We start from the raw sequence: 23,160 nt of genomic DNA on the forward strand, positions 1-23,160 counted from the left end.
TGAGGTTTTGTCTCTATAAATCCTTGGGTTAATCTCCTTGGATATACTTGTGTGAATCAAACTATGTTAAGGGAAACAGGACAACTGAAATATTTGCACATGCAACTTATTGGTCCCACCTTTTATTCTTTTGCAGAGAATGGGATAGAGAGCTGGCTTCAAAGAAAAATCCCAAACTCATTAATGCCCTTCGGCGATGCTTTTTCTGGAGATTTATGTTCTATGGAATCTTATTATATTTAGGGGTAAGGATCTCATTTGTACATTCATTATGTATCACATAACTATATTCATTTTTGTGATTATTAAAGGACTAGGAAATCTGGTTAATAAGTGTAAAAATATAAAGGATGAATCCAACTCTAAACACTAAGGAAGCACCTAAAACTCTAGTGAGGATGAGTAAAAATCCCTTGGAACCAAAATGTCCTGGAACACAGGTGGCAATTTACACTCTCAATGGGCTCAGCAAAATAAATTGGTTGATTAAAAATTATTTTCTGTTACAATTCCAAATCACATTATCTTACTGGTACATGAGGTTACTGGTGCCTTTGTTTTGCTGTATTCAACAGGAGAATGTCAGGAGACAATGTCAGCAGAATTAGGTCAAATGCAGCTAATTATATATATGATTGTTTGTAATATTTTGAAGTCATATCTGCACGCTGAATTGTTTCAAAGAAAAATACTAAAAATTTAAAGTATAGCAGCAAATTTCTCTTGCAATTTATTTTCTTAATATCTTACATCTGATCAGTGTGAAGAGTTACACACCTGAAAATCCAGGCTTTGCGGTGTTTAAGTGCCTTGTGTGTTCCCCAGCTGCTATCCAATGTGACTCTGATTTATTATTTTCTACATCATGAAAGCATTATTTGAATCCTTGGTTGTAACCTATAAAAGGTGACAGGTTCAAGACTTGTTTAATCTTCTTGTTAAGGCTGTGTACAATGTTTGCTTTGGGGTATTTACTTACCATATGAATTGCTTTGTGTTTATATTGGTCTTTATGCCTCAGGGAGTTAAGCAGTGCTACAGTGTCTCCCAAAGAAATGCCATTTGTGTTACATTGCTTAAAAAGTTTCAGTTCATATACCTCCATGAAAAATGCATTTAAAACTTATCTTAACAAAAATAACTACACTTAGGTCCAGAATGTTCTCTAATGCTCTTGATAATTTCCTAGAATAAATTTTTCTGACTTTTGAAATAATAGATCCATAATATATATTCTTATGGAAATCTGAAATCATGTGGGAAATTGGGGATAAAAAGTATTTTATTAGCAAATTTAAATGAGGTAGATGGAGAATTAAATGTCTTTTAAGTTACCTTTGAGATGATTTTTCTCAATCACAGCACCACCCAGAGCTTTGAGAAACAATTTTATTCACAGCTTCTGATTTTATTTGATGTAATTTTTAGAAAGTAAGTTTTGCTGGTTGCTTTGAATCAGGGTGTGGAGTATAGTTCACTCTGATCCTATCATATAAATCATGTAAGTATTTAACATTTTCAATAAATGATTGTTGGATTGAAGTGAATGATATTTCAAGTAATTGTTACGTCATGGCCAAGATTTCAGTGCAACTCAAAATTTCTCCCTGTCGTGTTCTCCATTGCATGCTGCTTCTATTGATTAACATAAGCACTACTGAGTAGAAGCTAGAAGAGGGGTCTAACTAGAAGGCCCCTTTCTATTCTCTGCTTGGCTTGTAAAATAATTTATATCTCTAGATCCCACCAACATAGTTTCATGTGAGCAAAAACCTAAATGTCAAAGTTTGTATGACACATGGACATGTCTATAGAATTTTTTTTGGTCTGGTGTATGCTAAAAAATAAACATGATATAGAACAGTTTAATATTTATTGAGTACCTAATCTGTTCCAGTTCAATATATAGCTCTTTATGCAGATTATTTTATTTAATTTTCTTAGTAACTCCATGGAGCACAAATTATCTCTAATTTATATAATAGGAAGTTGAGCATAAGGGAAATTAAGTAACTTTCCCAAACTTACACATATGGCAAATTTGAGAAATATCCCAGTTTCTTTAGCTCCAAAGCCTTTGACCCTTTCACCATATCAGATTATGATTGCTATTAATATATGATTATAATTATAATGCTAGCACTTAGGTACTCAACAGAATGGTGACTCTAGTAACCAGCCTTGGTTCTGCTGAGCTTCTCTACATCTTCTCAGGAGACACAGGCTACAGAGCTTGAAGGCTAAGGATTCTTCCAGGGTCACTTCAGGGACAAATCTGAAGAAAGTTCACAACAGGTAGCAGGGCAGGAATCAACGAGATCTTCTCAGTTACTTATACCCAGAGGAGGAACTGTATGAAATCCACCCAAGAACCAGTCATGCTAAGTGCCAAACCTATAGACAAAAATAAGCGATAGGAGAATGAAGTAGGTATGGAGAAAGATTAAATTGTTCTTAAACTTCTCAAGATTAAAAATATCCCAGCAAAGGAGATCTTAAAAGCCCTTCATGGTGTATTAGTTGTCCATGCACGGGGGTGAGTGGAGAGATACTTCTGAGCCCGAGGCTACAGCTCTGGAACTAGCAGCACGTTTGAAGGGGAAAGCATGTTTCCACCATCTCAACTCCTACTGATAACCAATGGAATGTTGGTGAGTAAAGGATCCAGGGGGAAGAAGCAGCTGAAATGTGTATAGTGAGAAGGCAGAGAGAATAATATTTATATTGGGAATGGCACAAGTGTGATGAGGCTGCAGGTTTTGCACCCTTGTCATAGAGAAAAAGCCATGCTGACACCATGCAGTTTTAAATAGTGAAAAATTTGCAAATTGTTAGGTCTTAAATAATTTAGATAGCCATAGTGGCCATTTAGATTAGTGAAGTTTTTTTTTTCAGGGTTCTGATCTCTTGATTTAATTCTTTTCATCTCCTATAAAAATAAAAGAGGGGGAGAAAATTTAGCCATTATAGTATTTCTGTACATTTTCTCCATCCTTTTACATAACATACACCAGTGCCTTCCTATTTATGGTATTCTTTATGGGTATTTCTTCTTTTCTTTCACTGAGCAAGGATAAATGAGCCAGGGATTCTTGAAACTGCTATAACACTTCTCTTAGAAATAGATGGTCATACTTTAAGAATGTCTACACATTCTTAGTCCCTCTAAACAATGACAGTTGTGGCATAAAAATATTTGGTTGGTTTCAGGACTGATAGAGAAAAGTACTAGAATATTTGCTGTTAACTGTGAAAGGTTAAAAAAAAGGAAATGCCATCATGAAGGAGCTAATCGTTCTGAAGTACTGCTGTATACAATTTTAAATATTATTAGCTATGACTTCTCACCATTAACTATGCAGTTGTTTTTTCTTCATCTGACTTAGCAGCCAGATAGATGCAACATTGTCTTTAACATTTAAGACTCCCAGCAAGGCCGGGCGCGGTGGCTCACCTGTGTGGTCCCAGCGCTTTGGGATCCTGAGGCGGGCAAATCACAAGGTCAGGAGTTTGAGATCAGACTGGCCAATATGGAGAAACCCCATCTATACTAAAAATACAAAAATTAGCCAGGCACGGTGGTGGGCACCTGCTACTCGGGAGGCTGAGGCAGGAGAACAGCTTTAGCCTGCAAGGCGGAGGTGGAGGTTGCAGTGAGCTGAGATTGTGCCACTGCACTCCAGCCTGGGCGACAGAGCGAGACTCCATCTCAAAAAGAAAAAAAAGAAAAAAAAAAAGACTCCTAGCATGGAAGAGAAACTGGCTGCTGAAATCCTGAATGTGAGAGTCAATCAAGGATGGTCTGAGGGAAGTCAAGTAGAGGGAGCTCTGTAAGCAGATTGCTGAGAGAATATGATTATCACAAGGCATTTATGATGATAAGAAATTCACAAGCATTCATTCAAAAATATTCCTGATTCCTAAGTAACTCTGGGCATGTTTCTACCAACAAATTGAGGCATATGTCAGTGCAGTGCAGCCTAGGTCAGACTACCTTTTTTCATTAAACTTCACAAAATTAAAGGACGTAAAGGAGAAGTCCTGGTACTCATGTTGCAGACTACAGTCTATATGGCAAAGGAGGATCTCTGTCCCTTATGTTTGGATAAAAACATTGGGTAGGCATTTGAATACAAACCTACTGCTAATGTGGGGACCAAGGTCTTTGGCCCCCTAAACGTTTGCTGAAAAATTACTGACAGGAGGCAGATTGATAAGAGGAAAGGCACACAAATATATTTGATGTGTATACATGGGAGCCTTCAGGATGAAGACCCACCCTCATAATGCAGTACGGAAGCTTGTATACCATCTTGAGGTTACAGAAAGAATGGGGTCTTGAATCTTTGTAAAACAGGTTTCAGTGGCAAGACAGGTTATGAGAGGGAGAAAGGAAGAGGCTTGGGTAGCAAAGGGGGTCTTGTTTTATAGATAAATCCTTGGCAGCCCACAGAGAAAATAGATGGTAAATGTTTCTTTTCAGATCTTGGCGGGTGTCAGACTCTCAGTTAATCTCTCCTAGATTAAAAAAAGAAAAAAAAAAAAAAGGCCTAGAAAGGGAGAGCCTGGCTGCACTAACACATTTTCTACAGATGCAAATTTCTCCCACAAAATACAGCTTTGCAGAACCACTTCTATCCGCTGGGCCTCTGGCAACCATTTCAAAATATGTGAATGAAATATATGTGGGGGTAAATTATTTTTATTTACTTCACTGAAGAAGGGTTGGTGTTCTCTCGGGAATTCTGTGCATAGCGAGCCTGTGGCTTAGGCACTTTGATTTATGTATGTTTCTCCCCGTGACTGGCTACCTAGGGACTATCTCCAGCAAATCTTCTAAATGTCTGCCATGTAGAATTCCTTTCTTATCTTTCTGTCTCACCACCTTATCTAACTGCTTCTCTAACCCCAGAGTGACACTGCACTCCCCACAATCTCCTATGTCCTGAATATTTTACCCCATCCTAAACTCCATCTCTAACACAGCTGCACTTTCTCATGCTACCTACTGCATTGTACATCTTCCCCTTAATTCCCATGATGCAACTCTGCCCTACCTTAGAAAATGTAATTTAATTGGTCTGGAATAAAACCTGGGACACTGTCATTCTTGAAATGTTCCCCAAGCGATTCTATTATACAGCCAAGGTTGAGAACTACTTTTAGCAGGCACAGCATTGTCACTTAATGATTTGTTAACCTTTTTGCTAGATATAAGGTGAGGAAATTGGAGAGTGGTATCCATAGAAAGAACTGTTTAGTTTAATTTTTTAAAATTTCTTCTTCTAAAAAAAATCCAACGAGATACATGTGCAGAACATGCAGGTTTGTTACATAGGTATACATGTGCCATGGTAGTTTGTTGCACCTATTGACCTGTCTTCTAAGTTCCCTCCCCCACTCCTTACTTCCCAACAGGCCCTGGTGTATGTTGTTCCCCTCTTTGTGTCCACCTGTTCTCAATGTTCAACTCCCTTTTACGAGTGAGAACACATGGTGTTTGGTTTTCTGTTCCTGTGTTAGTTTGCTGAGGATGATGGTTTCCAGCTTCATTCATGTCCCTGTAGAGGACGTGATCTCATTCTTTCTTATGGCTGCATAGTATTCCATGGTGTATATGTGCCACATTTTCTTTATCCAGTCTGTCATTGGTGGACATTTGGGTTGGTTCCAAGTCTTTGCTATTGGGAACAGTGGTGCAATAAACATACATGTGCATGTGTCTTTATAGTCGAATGATTAATAATCCTTTGGGTATATACCCAGTAATGGGATTGCTGTGTCAAATGGTATTTCTGCTTCTAGATCCTTGAGCAATCGCCCCAGTGTCTTCCACAATGGTTAAACTAATTTGCACTCCAACCAACAGTGTAAAAGCGTTCCTATTTCTCCACATCCTTTCCAGCATCTGTTGTTTCCTGACTTTTTAATGATCGCCATTCTAACTGGTGTGAGATAGTATCTCATTGTGGTTTTGATTTGCATTTCTCTAATGACTTGTGATGATGAGCTTATTTTCATATGTTTGTTGGCCACATAAATGTCTTCTTTTGAGAAGTGTCTGTTCATATCCTTTGCCCACTTTTTGATGGGGTTGTTTGTTTTTTTCCTGTAAATTTGTTTAAGTTCCTTATAGATTCTGGATATTAGCCGTTTGTCAAGTGGATAGATTGCAAACATTTTCTCCCATTCTGTAGGTTGCCTGTTCACTCTAATGATAGTTTCTTTTGCTGGATAGAACATGTTTTATAGAGTTGTGAGAATTAAATGCGTTAAGCCCATAGAATAGATTCTGGTACATAGCAAGTGCTCTCTCTATATATGTAGAGCTCTGTATATAGTTGCTGCAAAAGTAATTGTGGTTTTCACCATTGAAAGTAATGGCAAAGAGCATAATTACCTTTGCACCAATTTAAATATATGAAAGGAATATATATATATAACCTATATATATGTCACATGTATGTCTCTAGCCTATTATTATAATATATAATATAACGTATTATAATTATATATAACATGTGTTATATATAATAATATAGTAATATTTATTCCAAATAAATATATACTATAAATAATATAATAATTTATATATGATTATAATACAATATATAATAGGCTATATTATACTATTAAAATATATGCATATATGCATATGTATATATATACCTTTCATAAACTTAAATATATAACAGCAGTAATAGGTTAGAAAATAGCAAACATATATATATATATATTTTATTTTGTTTTGTTTTGTTTTGTTTTCTGCCTTTCAGTTTTAGAGACAGGGTCTCATCCTGTTGCCCAGGCTGGTCTCAAACTCCTGTGCTCAAGTGATCCTCCCTGCTTTGGCCCCCCCAAAGTGCTGGGATTTCAGACATGAGACACTGCACCTAGTCCAGTCCCTATATTTTTAAATAGACTCTCTACCTAAGTGCACAAATACTTGTTATTTACATTTAGTTATTTCTGTATATATGCTATAAGCAAATCTTGAAGCACCAGTTTGATTTTTATAAGGCACAAGAATATATTTTGCTGATGCTTTAAAATGACAGCTAGATTCTAGTATTACTTTAGAAATTAAAATTAATATTTTAACACATCTTTCATTATTGTATTATCTGAACCAAACCTATTATTGCTGCTATTACAGCAAATCCAGGAGGTTTTTCTTATAAAATATGGAGAATATAGCTTAGATTTCTAGTGAAGATGTTACCAGTAATAATTAGTAAAATCAGTAAGCACTAAAAGGAAAATACCAAAACCAAAACATTTTGAATTAGTCATTGAATCTAAAAGAAAGGTAGATTTATGTTTTGAGATTCTGTTCTAGGTGTGGTATATATGTATTTTTGCAAAAACCATAAACAATTGTGGCAAAATGAAGGAAATATTTAAAAATAAATCTGTTAAACAATTCTTCAGTGGATTAAGCATGAATATGTTTTTATTTTCTTTGAGGAATATGGAAAAATTCTTTTCCTTAGCAATTTGTATGAAGCCAAAAACCATTGTCAGACTCTGCTGTATCAAAATAAACAAAAAATTGACACTCACTTTACCCTGCCAAAAGCAAAATCTTAACTTCTGCTTTAGTATGTAAGCCAGCATTCACTGTATCCTATGATAAGTTCTGAGTGTAGGTGTGTTTGCTTTCTTCCATTTTTTTGTATGCATGTTTTCTTTTTATTTATTATTGTAAGTTATGTGAAATTTTTATCCAAATTTTTATTTTTTTCTGATTAATAATCAGAATAATCAGGTAATTACTGATAAATTTGATGTTAATCATTCCAGCTTTTTCCCCTGGAAATTTATACTTAATAAAGGGGAGAGGTCATCATTACATAATGTCCTTTTAATCTGCTTCTCCCTTTAATGTGTTGTGAATGCCTTTCCGTGTCATTAGATGTTTTTCCACCTAATTACTTTCATGAATCATATGGCTGTACCACGATTTATTTAATCAGTTCCTCATCATTGAATATTTAAATTACCTCAATTTTTTTAATACTATAAAAACATCCTTCAGCACACATGCCTTTAAAAGCTGACTCTTAGAAGGTGTTCTTGACTCTCTGCCTAAATGTACAAATACAAATAAACTGCTTTCCAGAAAAGGTGTACTACTAATTTACTTTCGTGATACTAAACTATGAAAATTCAGTCCTAACAACAGGTATTTTAAAAAATGTTTAAAAAATGCTAAGTGAAAAAGAGCATATTATTATTTTCACTTGCATTACTTTTGGTTCCTAGTGAGTTTAATATTTTTGTATATTAATTATGCATTTATATTTCTTCTTTTGTGTGTGAATTACCTTTCATATTCTTTGTGTGTTTTTATTTTGGTGTATTTGTCTCTTTCTTGATACATGAGAGAATATTTTCCCTAGCCTGTCAATTGCCTTGTAATTTTGAATTTTGTTTCCAGTGAGTTTTGTTTTGTTTTTACAATTAAAAGCTTTAATTTTTGAAAAATTTGCTGGCAAAGCTATATATCTTCTTCTTTGTTTTCTGCTTTGACATTATTCTTTTATGAAGACCCATGCCACCCAAATGTTATGTAAGCATGCAGTTATGTTTTTATTATTTCATCTTTTACATTTAACTATATGTTCTATTTGGAATTCATTGTGATGCATGTATGAGGTAGAAATCTAATTACAAAAACATGAATATCCAGTTCTTCCATCATTTATTGCATGATCTCTTTCTCCACTGAATTAAAATGCTGTATTTTATAATATATTAAAGTATTACATGTGCTTGGACATGTTCCTGGACTTGCCAGATAAATTAGTCTCTTTGTTTTGTCACATATTATTATGGCTTTATGTTTTCATATCCACTAATGTAAACTCTCTGACGCATTATTCTTATTCCTCAAATGTTTTTGATGAATTCTCTTCCAAATGAAATTTATAATCATTATATTCATTGATTCAGCAAATATTTGTTGAATGGATATTCTGTGCTTGGTATTGTGCATGGTGTTAGAATTGCTGCCAAAATTGAGACAGACAGTCCCTACTCTTATGGTGCCAAAAATTCACTTCCAAAAAATCTTTAAATTTTGGTGAAGATTGCACTAATCTTATAAAATAACTTGGAGGGGAATGTAATCTTTGCAATATTAAGTTCTTTATTTTAGAAAGTTTTAAGTCTCTCCATTTATTTGAGACTTTTAAAATATGTCCCAATAATGTTTTGTGAGATGTGTATTTTAAGATATGTATCTTATTGCTATTACAATGTATCTTTTGTTATATTGTTACTATGAATGGGATACTCATTTAATTAGTTGTCATGTTTGGTATATAGGAATTGATTTTCTTGCCGGGCACGGTGGCTCAAGCCTGTAATCCCAGCACTTTGGGAGGCCGAGACGGGCGGATCACGAGGTCAGGAGATCGAGACCATCCTGGCTAACACGGTGAAACCCCGTCTCTACTAAAAACTACAAAAAACTAGCCGGGCGAGGTGGCGGGCCCCTGTAGTCCCAGCTACCCAGGAGGCTGAGGCAGGAGAATGGCGGGAACCCGGGAGGCGGAGCTTGCAGTGAGCTGAGATCCGGCCACTGCACTCCAGCCTGGGTGACAGAGCGAGACTCCGTCTCAAAAAAAAAAAAAAAAAAGAAATTGATTTTCTTAACATAGTTCTTTTTTAAACCTCTATCTATTAAACTTTTGATTCATGTACTTTTGTTACACAATCATATTCTATGCTGATGATACTTTTTCTTCTTCTTTCCAATATTCGTACCTCAATCATTTTTCTTGTTGAGTTGTATTAGCTAGAAATTCTAGAAAAATGTTAAATGTAGTAATAGCTAGTATTCCGTTTTTTCCTGATTCTAAATGTAATGCATCTAGACTTTTATTAATTACGGCATTGATTGTTATTTTGAGGAAGAAATCCTTTTTCAGGTTAATAATATATCTTTATATTCAAGTTTATTAAGAACATTTATCAGAAACAGATATTGAAATTTTATCAGATTCCTTTTCATTTGTTATTGAGATAATCATTGGTTCTTCTGTATCCTGTTAATTAATTTCTCAAAATTAAACTGTCATAGTATTCTTAGGATAGAGACATATAAAGTACTGTATATTTAAAACAAGTTAAAATGATAATGGCGATTTTATTAAGTGACCTCACACAATAGAAAACACTGTAGCCTTAGAATTTTTCCAACTGATCATTCTACTTAGAAGTAACTCTGCTTTGGGATCAGAACTGTGATTTATAGTAAAGTAAACTGGGATTAATTCATTTAATGTAATTGCAAGCATGAGTTCAGGTTTCTATTTTTTCACCTGAACTTTCCTTCATGGTTTGAATATCTAGAAAAAGCAGAGTTTCCTATCTCTAAACATTGGACCCTATCCTAGGTATGCATTATAATTTTTTAACCAGAAATGGTTAAAGAATTTAAACTCATCTACAATAACTTTGAAGCTCTGATCTTGAAGATCCTATGAGAAATGAGATACAACTCCTAGAAGATATAGGAGATATTTTTAGGCTTCCAAATTTTCCCTGGGAGGCTGATCTAAATTGAGTCACAAAATTATTCTCACCAGGAATGCAATCACTTGAGCTGTTTTCCAACCTGAGCCCCTCTACCCAGATGATCTTCTGAACTCATACTATTCAGACTTTCATCCTTTTTAGTAGAAAATAGCCATAGTCATGGCAGGGTGAGGGCTAGGACAATTACATAAGGAATTCTTGGCCTCTGCCATGGGACTCTGCAGACTCAGATCATATAATCAGAGATGTTAGCACTGGAGGCGACATCACAATTAGCTTTCTCCACCTCTTAATTTATCAGTGAGGAAAACTGTCCAGAGCAGGGAAGTGACTAAAGTAACACAGCCAATGTAGGTAATATGCTGGATGAGAATTTGGAATCACGATTTTGAATTCAGTGTTTATTTCACCATCACACTGGCTTACACATTGATATCAGGCTTCTTCTATTATTGAAGTGACCCATTAAGTGAATTCCATCTTGATTCATGTCTGATACAGAGTAATAAACTATTTTATTAAATATCCAAATAATTATACATTCCTCCTTCTTACATGCAAGACTAAGTTTGCTTGTACTATTTCATGTGGTAGCAAATCAGGACATTTCTTGTGTCCGTGAAAATACTCTGAACAACGGAGTACAGTCAGCTTTCTTGTACCAAGAATAGAGGGACTATGTTTCTCCCAGTCATTCTGGGGATAATTTTTGTAAAGGATTGCACGTCATAGATTAAGCTAGGTATCACTTGCCAGTGTTTTTTTCCAAATAAAAAAAATCAGGTGATATCTATAAATGGTTCCATTGTAAATATTAAAGAACATGATGCTTAAAACAGATTAGGGAAAACTATAGAAGGGGTGGAGTTTTGGAGTGCTGATTTTGTCCTTGAATGGTAACAGCTCCATATGGTGGTGAGGTTTATGTTGGTTTGCTGTTTGCAGGTGGTCTTATTATTAGAATTTTTCATACTGAAAATAAACTGCATTTTAGTTTGTAAACATGCCCTTCCAGAGTAATGCTACCAGTTTTTTGTGAAATTAGGTACTGTTGTTCAAAGGATGACTATGTCCTCTTTGGTTGAGGAAAGATGACAACTAACTCAGTAATGACAATATATAAAATAGGTATTACAAACCAGACATGGTGGCATGAGCCTGTAGTCCCAGCTACTTGAGAGGCTAAAGCAGGAGAATCTGTTGATCTATGGATTTGAGACTGTAGTGTGTTGTGATTGCACCTGTGAATAGCCCTCGCACTCCAGCCCGAGCAACAAAGCAAGACCCTGTCTCTGAATTTTTTAAAAAGGCATTCCATTCAGATTAATACGCATTTTAATTGTGTTTTGTTATAAATTACAACTAAATAAAAATTCAACAAATAAGCCTATTGTGATAGGGAAAAGTCTATTGTGATCTGGAAAATATAATGGAGAGATCCAGTGGAAGAGATTTTAGTTCAGATTACTCAAAAGAAAATAAATCTTTTACAAGTCTTTACACTTCTAACTTGAAAAATTCTGTGCTAAAATTTAGCTTGGTTGCTAAAATATTTCTCTTTTTTCTCAGAAGGTTCTTTTTAGCATCCTACGGACACAAGTTACTTTTTAAAAGATTTACATACTTGCTTTGCCATGTATTGTTCATCAGTAGTTCTGTATTCTTTGAGATAGTCTATCCAGTCTCTCTGTATTGATTATATGTCTGTATAGATATATATTAGGAGATAAATGAGTTCTGAAAGGGGAGAAATGTGAATGTGTTTATGCTAATCATGATATAAGCAATTGACCTTATAAGCAGTGTTCACGGGTCATACCTTTCCTGTTATTGTCTTACAATGAACGAGAAATGATGCTTTATCTGGTATGCATGGTAAATAATGCCCCTTGCTCTCTGCTTCATGACCACATGTAATACTTCTAACATAGATAGCACATGTAAATCCAGTGGCCTTGACTGCAACTCAAGAGAGCATTTTGGCCAAGTGCAAACCCACTAGTCAAGAAAAAAAAAAAAAAAGAAAAACAAATCAAAGTAAATTGATGGTATTGATATTTCTCTATGAAAAACAGCATAATATAGAACAATTCTGGGATAAAATATTGATCTCAAATAATTTTAAGGATTAAATATTGCCACTGTAAGCATACTATGAACAATTATGTTTGTAGTGCAGATATATTTATAATTTTAAATCTAAGATTTACCTTAATTGTACATTTTCCTAATTAAAAAAGTTACTTTGGAAAAAAACACACTCGAATCTAGAGAAAGGTTGGCAAATACATATGGAAGTTTGTAAAAACATCCAGGGCAGCTCTTTCACTGACTGCAGTAACTTAGGAGTGAAAACAACATAACTGCTTCAATGTACGGCAATGGGCAAATAACCCGATGTATTCACAGGGTGGCATGTTAGGCAGCACTTAGAATAAATGAGTTGGTTATACAAGTATTGATAGGGATAAATGTGAAAAACGCAGTGTTAAGTTTTTAAAAAGTTGTAAAAAGCACAGTAGGATGTCATTTATATAAAATTTAAAAACCTCAAAAACCATTTTCCTTTGATATGTATTCTAAAGATGAACATATATGTAATTATAGAAGTACAAAACAAACATAGTATACACTGTGCAGTCATTTGTGTACTTACTTTTCAAAAATATTTCACTCGATTTAGCAAACTATTCACATGTAATATTTGGGTTGGCAATTTTCTTTTTAACACCTGCCTGTCTGCTATCATTTAAACTCACATTTAACACATGGCTTTGTGAGGTGAGAGAACTATAATATTTTGTTTGTGATTAGTTTGGAGGCTTTTTAAAAGTTTGAATGTTTTCTTGCATTCAGAGCCTTAGTTGACTTAGTTAATTCAAAATAAAACATTGTATATAAAGCATAGAATGAGCAGCTACACAAGGCTACTCAATCAATGGCAGCTTTATAGGGGTTAGGATTTCTTGTGGGGATGACATTGATATAGAAAGCATGGTCATCTATTGAGAATGAGAGGGCTGGAGGTATTGGATACTTGAGGTTTAGAAAATACATTGTAGAAAGTGGACAAAAAAAAAAAAAAACAACCAAATTAAGGGATGAGACAGAATAATGCTTGGCAATACCAGGGGTAGGGAGCAGTCTTGCTTGGAAATATATATTTTAAATGGAACCAATTATCATAACATCATTTCCTTTCAGGGATACCGTCTGGTCCCTATTTTACTGGGTCATTATAAAACAAAAATGGGGAATTATGCATCCTTCTCTTTTGAAGTCAATTTAACAAGATGCATAAGAATTAGACCTCCTGGGTTCAAAATCCCTGGATTCAGATCTATTCTTGTATATTTAGGAGAAGTGGTAATAAATTCGATGGACAATTTGGTTTAGTAGTCGATTGAGGACCCTGATGAGGTATATTTGGGAAAACATAACTTCTGCTCTCCCTCACTGACTCACGGGCCTTTGAGGAGTCCAGCAGTCATTGGAATCTGGCTTGAGGTTGAGGCTGCTGGCAGACTCCTTCACCAAAGTCCATTCCTATTGCTAACTGAGAAGGGAGTAGCATTGGAAATGGCCGATTTTAAATACCACTAGTGCTGGTGTGCTCCTCCCTCCCGTTGCCAGTTCTGCCTTATGTAGTTGCCTTGAGAAGCTAAGTTCATTCTGAAAATAATGCCATTGCCCAAAACACTTTAGAAAGTTCTAGTTTGAAATTACATCAAGTCACTTGGTCTCTTTGGCCTCAGTTTCTTTATCTGCCATGTGAAAATAATAATGCCTACTCTGTATCTAAGAAAGTCTCTATAGTAAACAAAAAAAATGCCTACTCTGATACTGAAAGTTGTTATGAAAAATAAAAAAGGGAAATGCTTTAGAAACTGTTAAGTGCTATGTAGATGTTACTAATTAACAAACCATTTCAGAAACTATACTTTTTATTTTATAGCCACTATTCACTGTTTAATTTAAAATACCTCATATGTAAACTTGTCTCCCGGTGACTTGTGCTGTAACAAATCCCAAATCTTATTTCAAAGTACCAAGATATTGAAAATAGTGCTAAGAGTTTCACATGTGGTATGACCCTCTATATAAACTCATTTTAAGTCTCCTCTAAAGATGAAAAGTCCTGTGTTGGAATTATCAGGGTATTTTATGAGAAAGAAATGAAACTTAATTTTCTCTATTTTTCCACTTCTGCAGGAAGTCACCAAAGCAGTACAGCCTCTCTTACTGGGAAGAATCATAGCTTCCTATGACCCGGATAACAAGGAGGAACGCTCTATCGCGATTTATCTAGGCATAGGCTTATGCCTTCTCTTTATCGTGAGGACACTGCTCTTACACCCAGCCATTTTTGGCCTTCATCACATTGGAATGCAGATGAGAATAGCTATGTTTAGTTTGATTTATAAGAAGGTAATACTTCCTTGCACAGGCCCCGTGGTACATATATTCTGTATGGTACATGTTTTAATGCCATAAATTAGGTAGTGAACTGGTACAAGTAAGGGATAAATGCTGAAATTAATTTCATATGCCTATGAAATAAATGGCAGGAATAATTAATGCTCTTAATTATCCTTGATAATTTAATTGACTTCAACTCATAATTATTAAATATCTTCCGTCAACTGCCTCTGTTGTAGTTTTTTTTTTTCTCCTAATCATGTTATCTTTTTTTTGGAATCCATGGTTTCCTGTTAAGGTGACACACAGCCTACATAAAAGTAATTGACAAAATATCATCTTATAGTAAAATGCCACATATCTTTATGTTCAGTAAGAAGAGTATGATAATGATTGTTAATGATAACCCAAACAACAAAAGTTTTCACCTTAACTGGTTGTCATAAGTAGTAGTATCCACTGCCTTATTTTGAGTTGGATTTTTATCATCCTATGAGCCCTACAAATTTAAAGTTTTTGGAACAGCACATGTATTGAAACCATAAGAACCTACTCTGCTTTTCTGCATGTATTATCCAGACAAGGGCCCAAGTTGCTGAGGCATCATTTAGGTGAATTCAAATTAACATTTAACTACCTTACAAACACAATTTAAGGTTGTTTCGAAGGCATGTACTTGCATCATCCTGGTTCACTACCATGTGTGACTAACTTGGATCTGCAAAGTCATTATAGAAAGTTGTTTTGATGGACTCATTTGGATATTGCTTTACCCTTCTTCTCTTTTTTCTTTTACCAATGTAAATATTAAATACTTGGCTTTTAAGGGCATAGATCTGAAATCTGCCTCTAGCAAATAACCCATAACACTTCTAAGATATACCTACAAGGTCAACTGTGTTGTAAAACCTTGATAACCATACTTTATTGTTCAAAAAAGCCTTTTATGAAGGCAGAAGTAAATAAAAACGAAGTCCACAGTTATCACCTCAGCTGCGATCTCATCAGTTCACAAGTACCAGGAAAACGTGATAAATCAACAAAAGTTTTATTTTGATCTGAACATTTTACATAAGTGAAGACATTGTTAGATATCATTTGGAATGTAGAATCTACACAGCTGGCATATCAGAGAAAGTTGAATTCAGTTTAATAAATGTTTATAGAAAGTGCTTGTTATCGTAATGACAATAGCTCAGGATGTGCATGACAAGCTTTTAAGTGATTGGGTACACTCTCATTTGATCTTCTGCACAACTCTTAATGGTAGATACTATTATCCCTGTCTTATGGATAAGGAAACTAAGATTTAAAAAGTACAGAACATGGTGCAAACACTGCTTCAAAATTTCTAAAATAGGTAAATCACAATCTCTGAACTGGAGGATTTTCTAACCACTAGGGACAATAGAGTACTGATATTTAGTGGGCAGACTGTAATGCAGGAAGAGACAGGCATGGGCTAAACAGGTGCAGAGATCAAATAAAGAGCAGGTTAGTTTGTAAACAAGTCCATATGTAACATTTAACAGAAATATAGGATATAGGTGCTTTCAGACCCAGATGCATGGATAAAAACTTAGGTGGTATTGTATTTGTCTTCCTTTCTCAATGTTGCATATCTGTGTTCTTGCACAGTTTGCTTCATCTCTCCAGCCATACTTACTGGCCTACATTGGCATCATCACCAAAGAAGGCAATCCCATCTCCGTGTGGCTTTGGTTTGGTCCCTAAAGTGAACCTTGTGTTTACTCTTCCCAGGTCTCATGCCTTCCCATATCTGACCTGTTTCGTCCTTATGGTCAGGATATGTGGGACCTTTCCTACAATGTTCCAAAGTTTGTAATAGAGCTCTCCTCTGCTTTGTTCCAAATTCTGCAACATTTTACTTTAAATAATGAATTTAAATGCAAACTTGAGCTTTGCCTATACTTGTCAAGAATGCAGAGATAATTAAATTAACAAAAATATTCGTTGAGTCCTTACTGTGCACACAGCTCCGTGTTAAGCCTTGTGCAGAACTCAAAAGTCACTCGAGACTAAGCCTGTTACTAAGTCATGTGCAGTTTAGCTCAATGGATTTCCCCCACTTCATATTGCTCTGATAATGTTTTGGAATTAACTGCCTTGATTCCTTCCTTTCTTGGCTTATCTATACACTATTTATTATTCTACACCATCTCAAATTCTAACTCCTCAAGAAAATCCTTCCAGATTTTTCTAACCAGGAGTTTTAACTTTCTCTTAACTACCCTATTACTTTCTACTTCCCTTAACTCGTCTATCATATTATATTTAGTTATTTGTATACTAGGTCACCTTGACGATGGGATTATGTTTTAATAAATCTTAATAATCCCTGAGGCATCAAGTAGAGTGATTTGCATTTACTAAATGCTCAACAAATGTGTGAGGTATTCACTTGAAACTAATATTAGATAATTCCCAGTCAAAGTGATCTAATAACAAATCAATTCTTCAGTTTTACAGGCAAAATATTACTCTGATCTTCCATAATCATAGTTAATTTGTCAACTTTATAGTTTTAATTAAGTAAATTTAATTGATAGATAAATAAGTAGATAAAAAATAATTTACCTGCTTAACTAGTTTTCACATAGCATTGCATTTTTCTTTGTAAAATGTATGGATTTTGTACTGATAAACTTTTTCACAAAAGTATTAATTTTTCAATTATTCCTCATATACTTGTATTGACTTTAAAAGTAATTTTATCCAAATGAGTTAGTATAGAACTACATGAAAAATTCAAGGCCAAGGCTTAATTTCAAATTTCAGTACCTTTGGCTCTATCTTTTAAAATGAAACAAAAATCTCCCACATGGTATAAATGGTATTTAAGTATAATACCATTCTCATTGTGAGGAGAAAAAATAGTTGTTTCTCTCTAGATGCTGGAAAATAAAACAACTAGAAGCATTCCAGTATAGTATTGACTGTTAAAAGAAATATTTATGAATCTAAGATGATAGTAAGCTAGATGAATAGAACATAATTTTCATTACCTTTACTTAATAATGAATGCATAATAACCGAATTAGTCATATTATAATGTTACTTATAATATATTTGTGTTTTGTTTGTTGAAATTATCTAACTTCCCATTTTTCTTTTAGACTTTAAAGCTGTCAAGCCGTGTTCTAGATAAAATAAGTATTGGACAACTTGTTAGTTTCCTTTCCAACAACCTGAACAAATTTGATGAAGTATGTACCTGTTGATTTAATCTTTTAGGCACTATTGTTATAAATTATACAACTGGAAAGGTAGAGTTTTCCTGTATCAGATAAGTGGTTAAGTCTTGCTCAGCTCTAGCTTCCCTATTCTGGAAACTGAGAAAGGTCAGTTGTATAGCAGAGCACCATCCTGGGGTCTGGTAGAACCACCCAACTCAAAGGCACCTCAGCCTGTTGTTAATAAGATTTTTCAAAACTTAATTCTTATCAGACCATGCTTCTTTTTAAAACTTTAAATCTGTTTTATACTTTGGCTGAATATGATACTCTGAGCAATTCTTGTTCTGTGTTGTCCTATGTGATAAATAAATTCAAGGTCCTTGGGACATATGATGTGTTTTATTTATCTTTGCACATCCAGTACTTAAAATAGCATGAGACCCACAGCTGGTACAAAATTAATTACTGTTGAATTGAGCAAATATTTGTTCTAAATGTCTCTATCAAATGACAGAGTTGTGCAGTTGTGTGGATTGAGTCTCTGGAGAGAGTTCTTTGTTCTCTCATATTCTATGCTGTGGTTCTTGCTTTATGCAAAAAGAAGTAAGTTACTTAAAACCTGGACATGGTAACTTAAGATGTCCAATCTCAATTCCACTGAATAAAAATATGCTTAAAAGTGCACTGGCTTGAAATTTCTTCTTTGGGGAAACCTATTCTATGTGTAGAATGTTTAAGCACATTGTTATGTGCTCCATGTAATGATTACCTAGATTTTACTGTGCTCAGAACCACGAAGTGTTTGACCATATAAGCTCCTTTTACTTGCTTTTTTTCATATATGATTGTTGTTTCTAGGGGTGAAAGATAAAATGACACCTGTTTTTGCTGTGCTTTTATTTTCCAGGGACTTGCATTGGCACATTTCGTGTGGATCGTTCCTTTGCAAGTGGCACTCCTCATGGGGCTAATCTGGGAGTTGTTACAGGCCTCTGCCTTCTGTGGACTTGGTTTCCTGATAGTCCTTGCCCTTTTTCAGGCTGGGCTAGGGAGAATGATGATGAAGTACAGGTAGCAACCTATTTTCATAGCTTGAAGGTTTTTAAAATTATGTTTTCAAAAAGCCCACTTTAGTAAAACCAGGACTGCTCTATGCATAGAACTGTGATCTTCGGTGTCATTAAAAAAGACTTTTTTTTTTTTGGAGATGGAGTCTAGATCTGTCACCCAGGCTGCAGTGCAGTGGCACGATCTTGGCTCACTGCAACTTCTGCCTCCCAGGCTCAAGCAATTCTCCTGCCTTAGCCTCTGGAGTAGCTGAGATTAGAGGTGCACACCACCACGCCCGGCTAATTTTTGTATTTTAGTAGAGACGAGGTTTCACCAGGTTGCCCAGGATGGTCTCGAATGCCTGACTTCAGGTGATCTGCCCACCTCAGCCTCCCAAAGTACTGGGATTACAGGCATGAGCTACCGTGCGCGGCCTAAAAAAGACTTTTTAAGATGGTGTAAATATTACTTCCTGTATCAATGGGATATTTTTTTTGCTTGTCAGTCTCCTGAATTTGTTTATAAATATGTTGATTCAGTTCATTTTTTAGATTATAAAACAGTTAAAAATGGATAAAACATTTATGTGAATTAAAGGGAATACCTAATTTTTGTGTAGACTTTATTAGCTTTTACTACTCTAGTTTATGGATCATCACACCAGAGCCTTAGTTAATTTGTGTTACAGAATAACTAATACTAGTGAATGAATGACTTACACAAGTCACTGCTTATGATAAAGGGCTTAAATTTGTCAGCTAGAGTATGACAGAAAGTATATAAATTTTGGAGTCAAATAGCACTTTGTTTGAATCCCAGATTGCATACTTACTAGTTATGTGACCTTAGTCAAGCCACTTCATCTCACTGAGTCTTTGCTTTTTTCATCTCTAAAATTGAGATACCCACTGCTCATAGACTGTCGTAAGGGATAGAGATAGCAGATGGAATGGGTCTGTACAATATCTGACACATAGGAGGCATTTACTAAACAGTAGTTATTATTTTTGTTACCATCTATTTGATAATAAAATAAATGCCCATCTGTTGAATAAAAGAAATATGACTTAAAACCTTGAGCAGTTCTTAGTAGATAATTTGACTTGTTTTTACTATTAGATTGATTGATTGATTGATTTCTAGAGATCAGAGAGCTGGGAAGATCAATGAAAGACTTGTGATTACCTCAGAAATGATTGAAAATATCCAATCTGTTAAGGCATACTGCTGGGAAGAAGCAATGGAAAAAATGATTGAAAACCTAAGACAGTAAGTTGTTTCAGTAATTTCAATATTGTTAGTAATTCTGTCCTTAATTTTTTAAAAATATGTTTGTCACAGTAGACTTCCACCTCATATTTGATGTTTCTGACAATCAAATGATTGCATTTAAGTTCTCTCAATGTTCATACATCAGTTGCATAAATTCACTTTCATGGGCTGTAGTTTTATGTGGTTGGTCCAGGGTGTTATTTTGTGCTGCAAGTATATTACACTGATACCTTATTAAAGAATTTCCTACATGTGTTCACTGCTGCTCAATACATTTATTTCATTAAAATAATGATCAAGATATTGAAGGCTGATTGGTAACTCAGATGGAACTGGTAGAGTATACAATTCTGAACAAAATAAATGATTCTCTATTTTATATCTTAATTTATGTGTTATGGTACATTAACCATGAAAAAAATTGTGTTTGGTTAGAATATGTTTGCTCTTCCTTAACTTGGGAATGACATAGGGTAGTATTCACAAATTGGGTTCCTGTAAATCCTCCACTTGAAGTGAAGTCAGTTCAAGTAATGAAAGCTACCTCCTGAGATAGAATCAGTACTTGGCACCTATCTCTAGTGTTCTTTCACCTCATATAACCTTTCACTGATTAGTAAGGATTATATCCAACAAAGAAAGTACAGCGCAGACTGAGATATGATTACTGAGATAAATCTGGGCCAGATGTAAGCTACGGCATTTCCGTAGCAATGAGACCATTTTTCTTCAGTTGAGCTCCATGTTCTACAAACTCCAATCAAAAAAGGTTCTAGGAGACTCAGTGAAAGTTGATACACTGTTCAAGGAACAAATAATTTCAGCACATGACAATTTCACAGGGAAAAATATACTAAAAAGAGAAGTACCCTTATGGATGATGTCAATATGGGTTATGAGGAATTCAGGCTGCTGAGTCCAGTATACAATGGTAACTGAGCTGCAGGTGTGTGATTGGAACAACAAAAGAAATGCTGAAATATTAAGTCCTTTGCCATGTAAATAGAAAGAGTAAAAGAGTATTTATTTCCTAAACATTATTGGTCACCTGTTTTTGCTATGCCTTTCAAGATAAATCCAGGAAACGAATTGCATTTTCTTTCCAGAAAACAAGTTCTTGGGGGAATTGTTCAATTGGTAGATCTTCTTTATCTCATTAACAAGTCAGTGTTCCATCACACTTGCTCTCTGCATCACTCTTCTGCCTGCAAACACATGTATAGCAAGGGTGATGACAAGGATATCAGAAGATCTGGTTTTCTCAAACTCATGATAAACTCATGACTGGGTCATTCTTGGTGCTGATTTTACTTTGTTTTTCGTTGTTTTTTGTTCCCTCTTCCTCAAAAGATGAAATCTATTCCCTTTACTTGGTATTTCTGTTTGATATATAGCGAATGTTTAGTTGTAACCTATATAATCTGGCATGAAATTGTCACTTGAAAAGGCTAGAAAGTGTTGACGTAAATATGGGAAAGCAAGAATTGCCCCTACTCAAGAGAGCAAATATAATGTTCTGAAAGAGATTGGCAGAATTCACATCAAAGGAGTGATTACCTCAGCCTGGGACACTGTTGTACTGGTCAAAAGGCTGTGCAAAGCTCCCTGAAAATCCACTTTTTTATTGCTCTTTAGTAATAAAGTCACTTTCAATTTTAAAAATGAGAAACTGATATAATAGTTTTATGACTCATAAAATGTTAGCGATTATTTTATGGAGAATCTACTTTCTGGGTGATTCTTACAAATGTTGTTGGATCCATTTTTTTTTTCTTATAGTACCTCTTCTTCCTATTTTTCTCAACTCTATCTAATATGTTTCAACAACAGTTCAACAAATTTAACATTTTTATAAAAAGTGTTTTCTATCATTTTATAAATACCAGCCTAGTCCATGTTTTGCCTTTTCTTGTTGAGGAGAAAGGACACACATTGTAAATTTAAATATAGACCTCTACTGTACTATTTAATCTAGGCAACAACTCCATAAAGGAGATGACATGTTTTCCTTCTGTAGAGGTGGGTTCTGTAAAGTTGGAGGGAAGAATGACTTGCTTAAGATGTCTAGTTGTAACTGGCAGAACCAGGATTCAAAGCCAGGCGAGATGCCAAAATCATAATCTGTCTTCAGTGTCAAGTTACTGAAATTGGTAGACCTAAATAGACTGAATTGCAATCTGGGTTGGGCACATTGAACTCAGTTTTCTTCATCAATGTGCTCAGATTACATTCTATTTTTCAGACTAAAAATGGAAAAAAGATTCCCTCTTAGTTCTACACTTGAGAATGAGAATAGCTTTTCTGAATTAAGGAAGAAGAACTAATGCCCAAATGCCAGGTACCCACATGCACTATGCCATGGCACAGCTGTTGCCCCCTTTCACCAGAGCCCTCTGCCTCTATCCTGGTTGACCTTTACTTGGGCAAGAGCTGGATGGGGAGGATCACAAGTGACTCCAATTTGTATGGCTTCTGGAAGACTGGGACCGAGTCGAAGGCAGTGTTGTCTCCTGCACGCCCTGTTTTCTGCCTGCTAGAGCATTGAAGCCTCACAAATATATTTAAAAAAACTAATTTCCATTTGCATTTCAGACTAGAAGATTGAACGTATAGTGTAATGTGATTGCAAATAATTATGTTGAAATGAGACAGAGAGGATGTAGTATCTACTTTCATA

At 35.0% G+C, this 23,160-nt stretch overlaps 1 protein-coding gene across 1 annotated transcript in view; it reads left to right on the forward strand.

Annotated features, from left to right (window-relative positions):
* CFTR (cystic fibrosis transmembrane conductance regulator (ATP-binding cassette sub-family C, member 7)) overlaps positions 1-23,160 on the forward strand; it is a 185,041-nt gene that overhangs the window by 29,094 nt on the left and 132,787 nt on the right. The window contains exons 3-7 of the mRNA XM_011937379.1: positions 137-245; positions 14,758-14,973; positions 18,102-18,191; positions 19,069-19,232; positions 20,355-20,480. Of these exons, the coding sequence (XP_011792769.1) occupies positions 137-245; positions 14,758-14,973; positions 18,102-18,191; positions 19,069-19,232; positions 20,355-20,480 (705 nt within the window). The remainder of the gene's footprint in view (positions 1-136; positions 246-14,757; positions 14,974-18,101; positions 18,192-19,068; positions 19,233-20,354; positions 20,481-23,160) is intronic.

This window comes from Colobus angolensis, unplaced genomic scaffold, assembly GCF_000951035.1.
Source record: "Colobus angolensis palliatus isolate OR3802 unplaced genomic scaffold, Cang.pa_1.0 Scaffold163, whole genome shotgun sequence".
NCBI lineage: Eukaryota > Metazoa > Chordata > Mammalia > Primates > Cercopithecidae > Colobus > Colobus angolensis.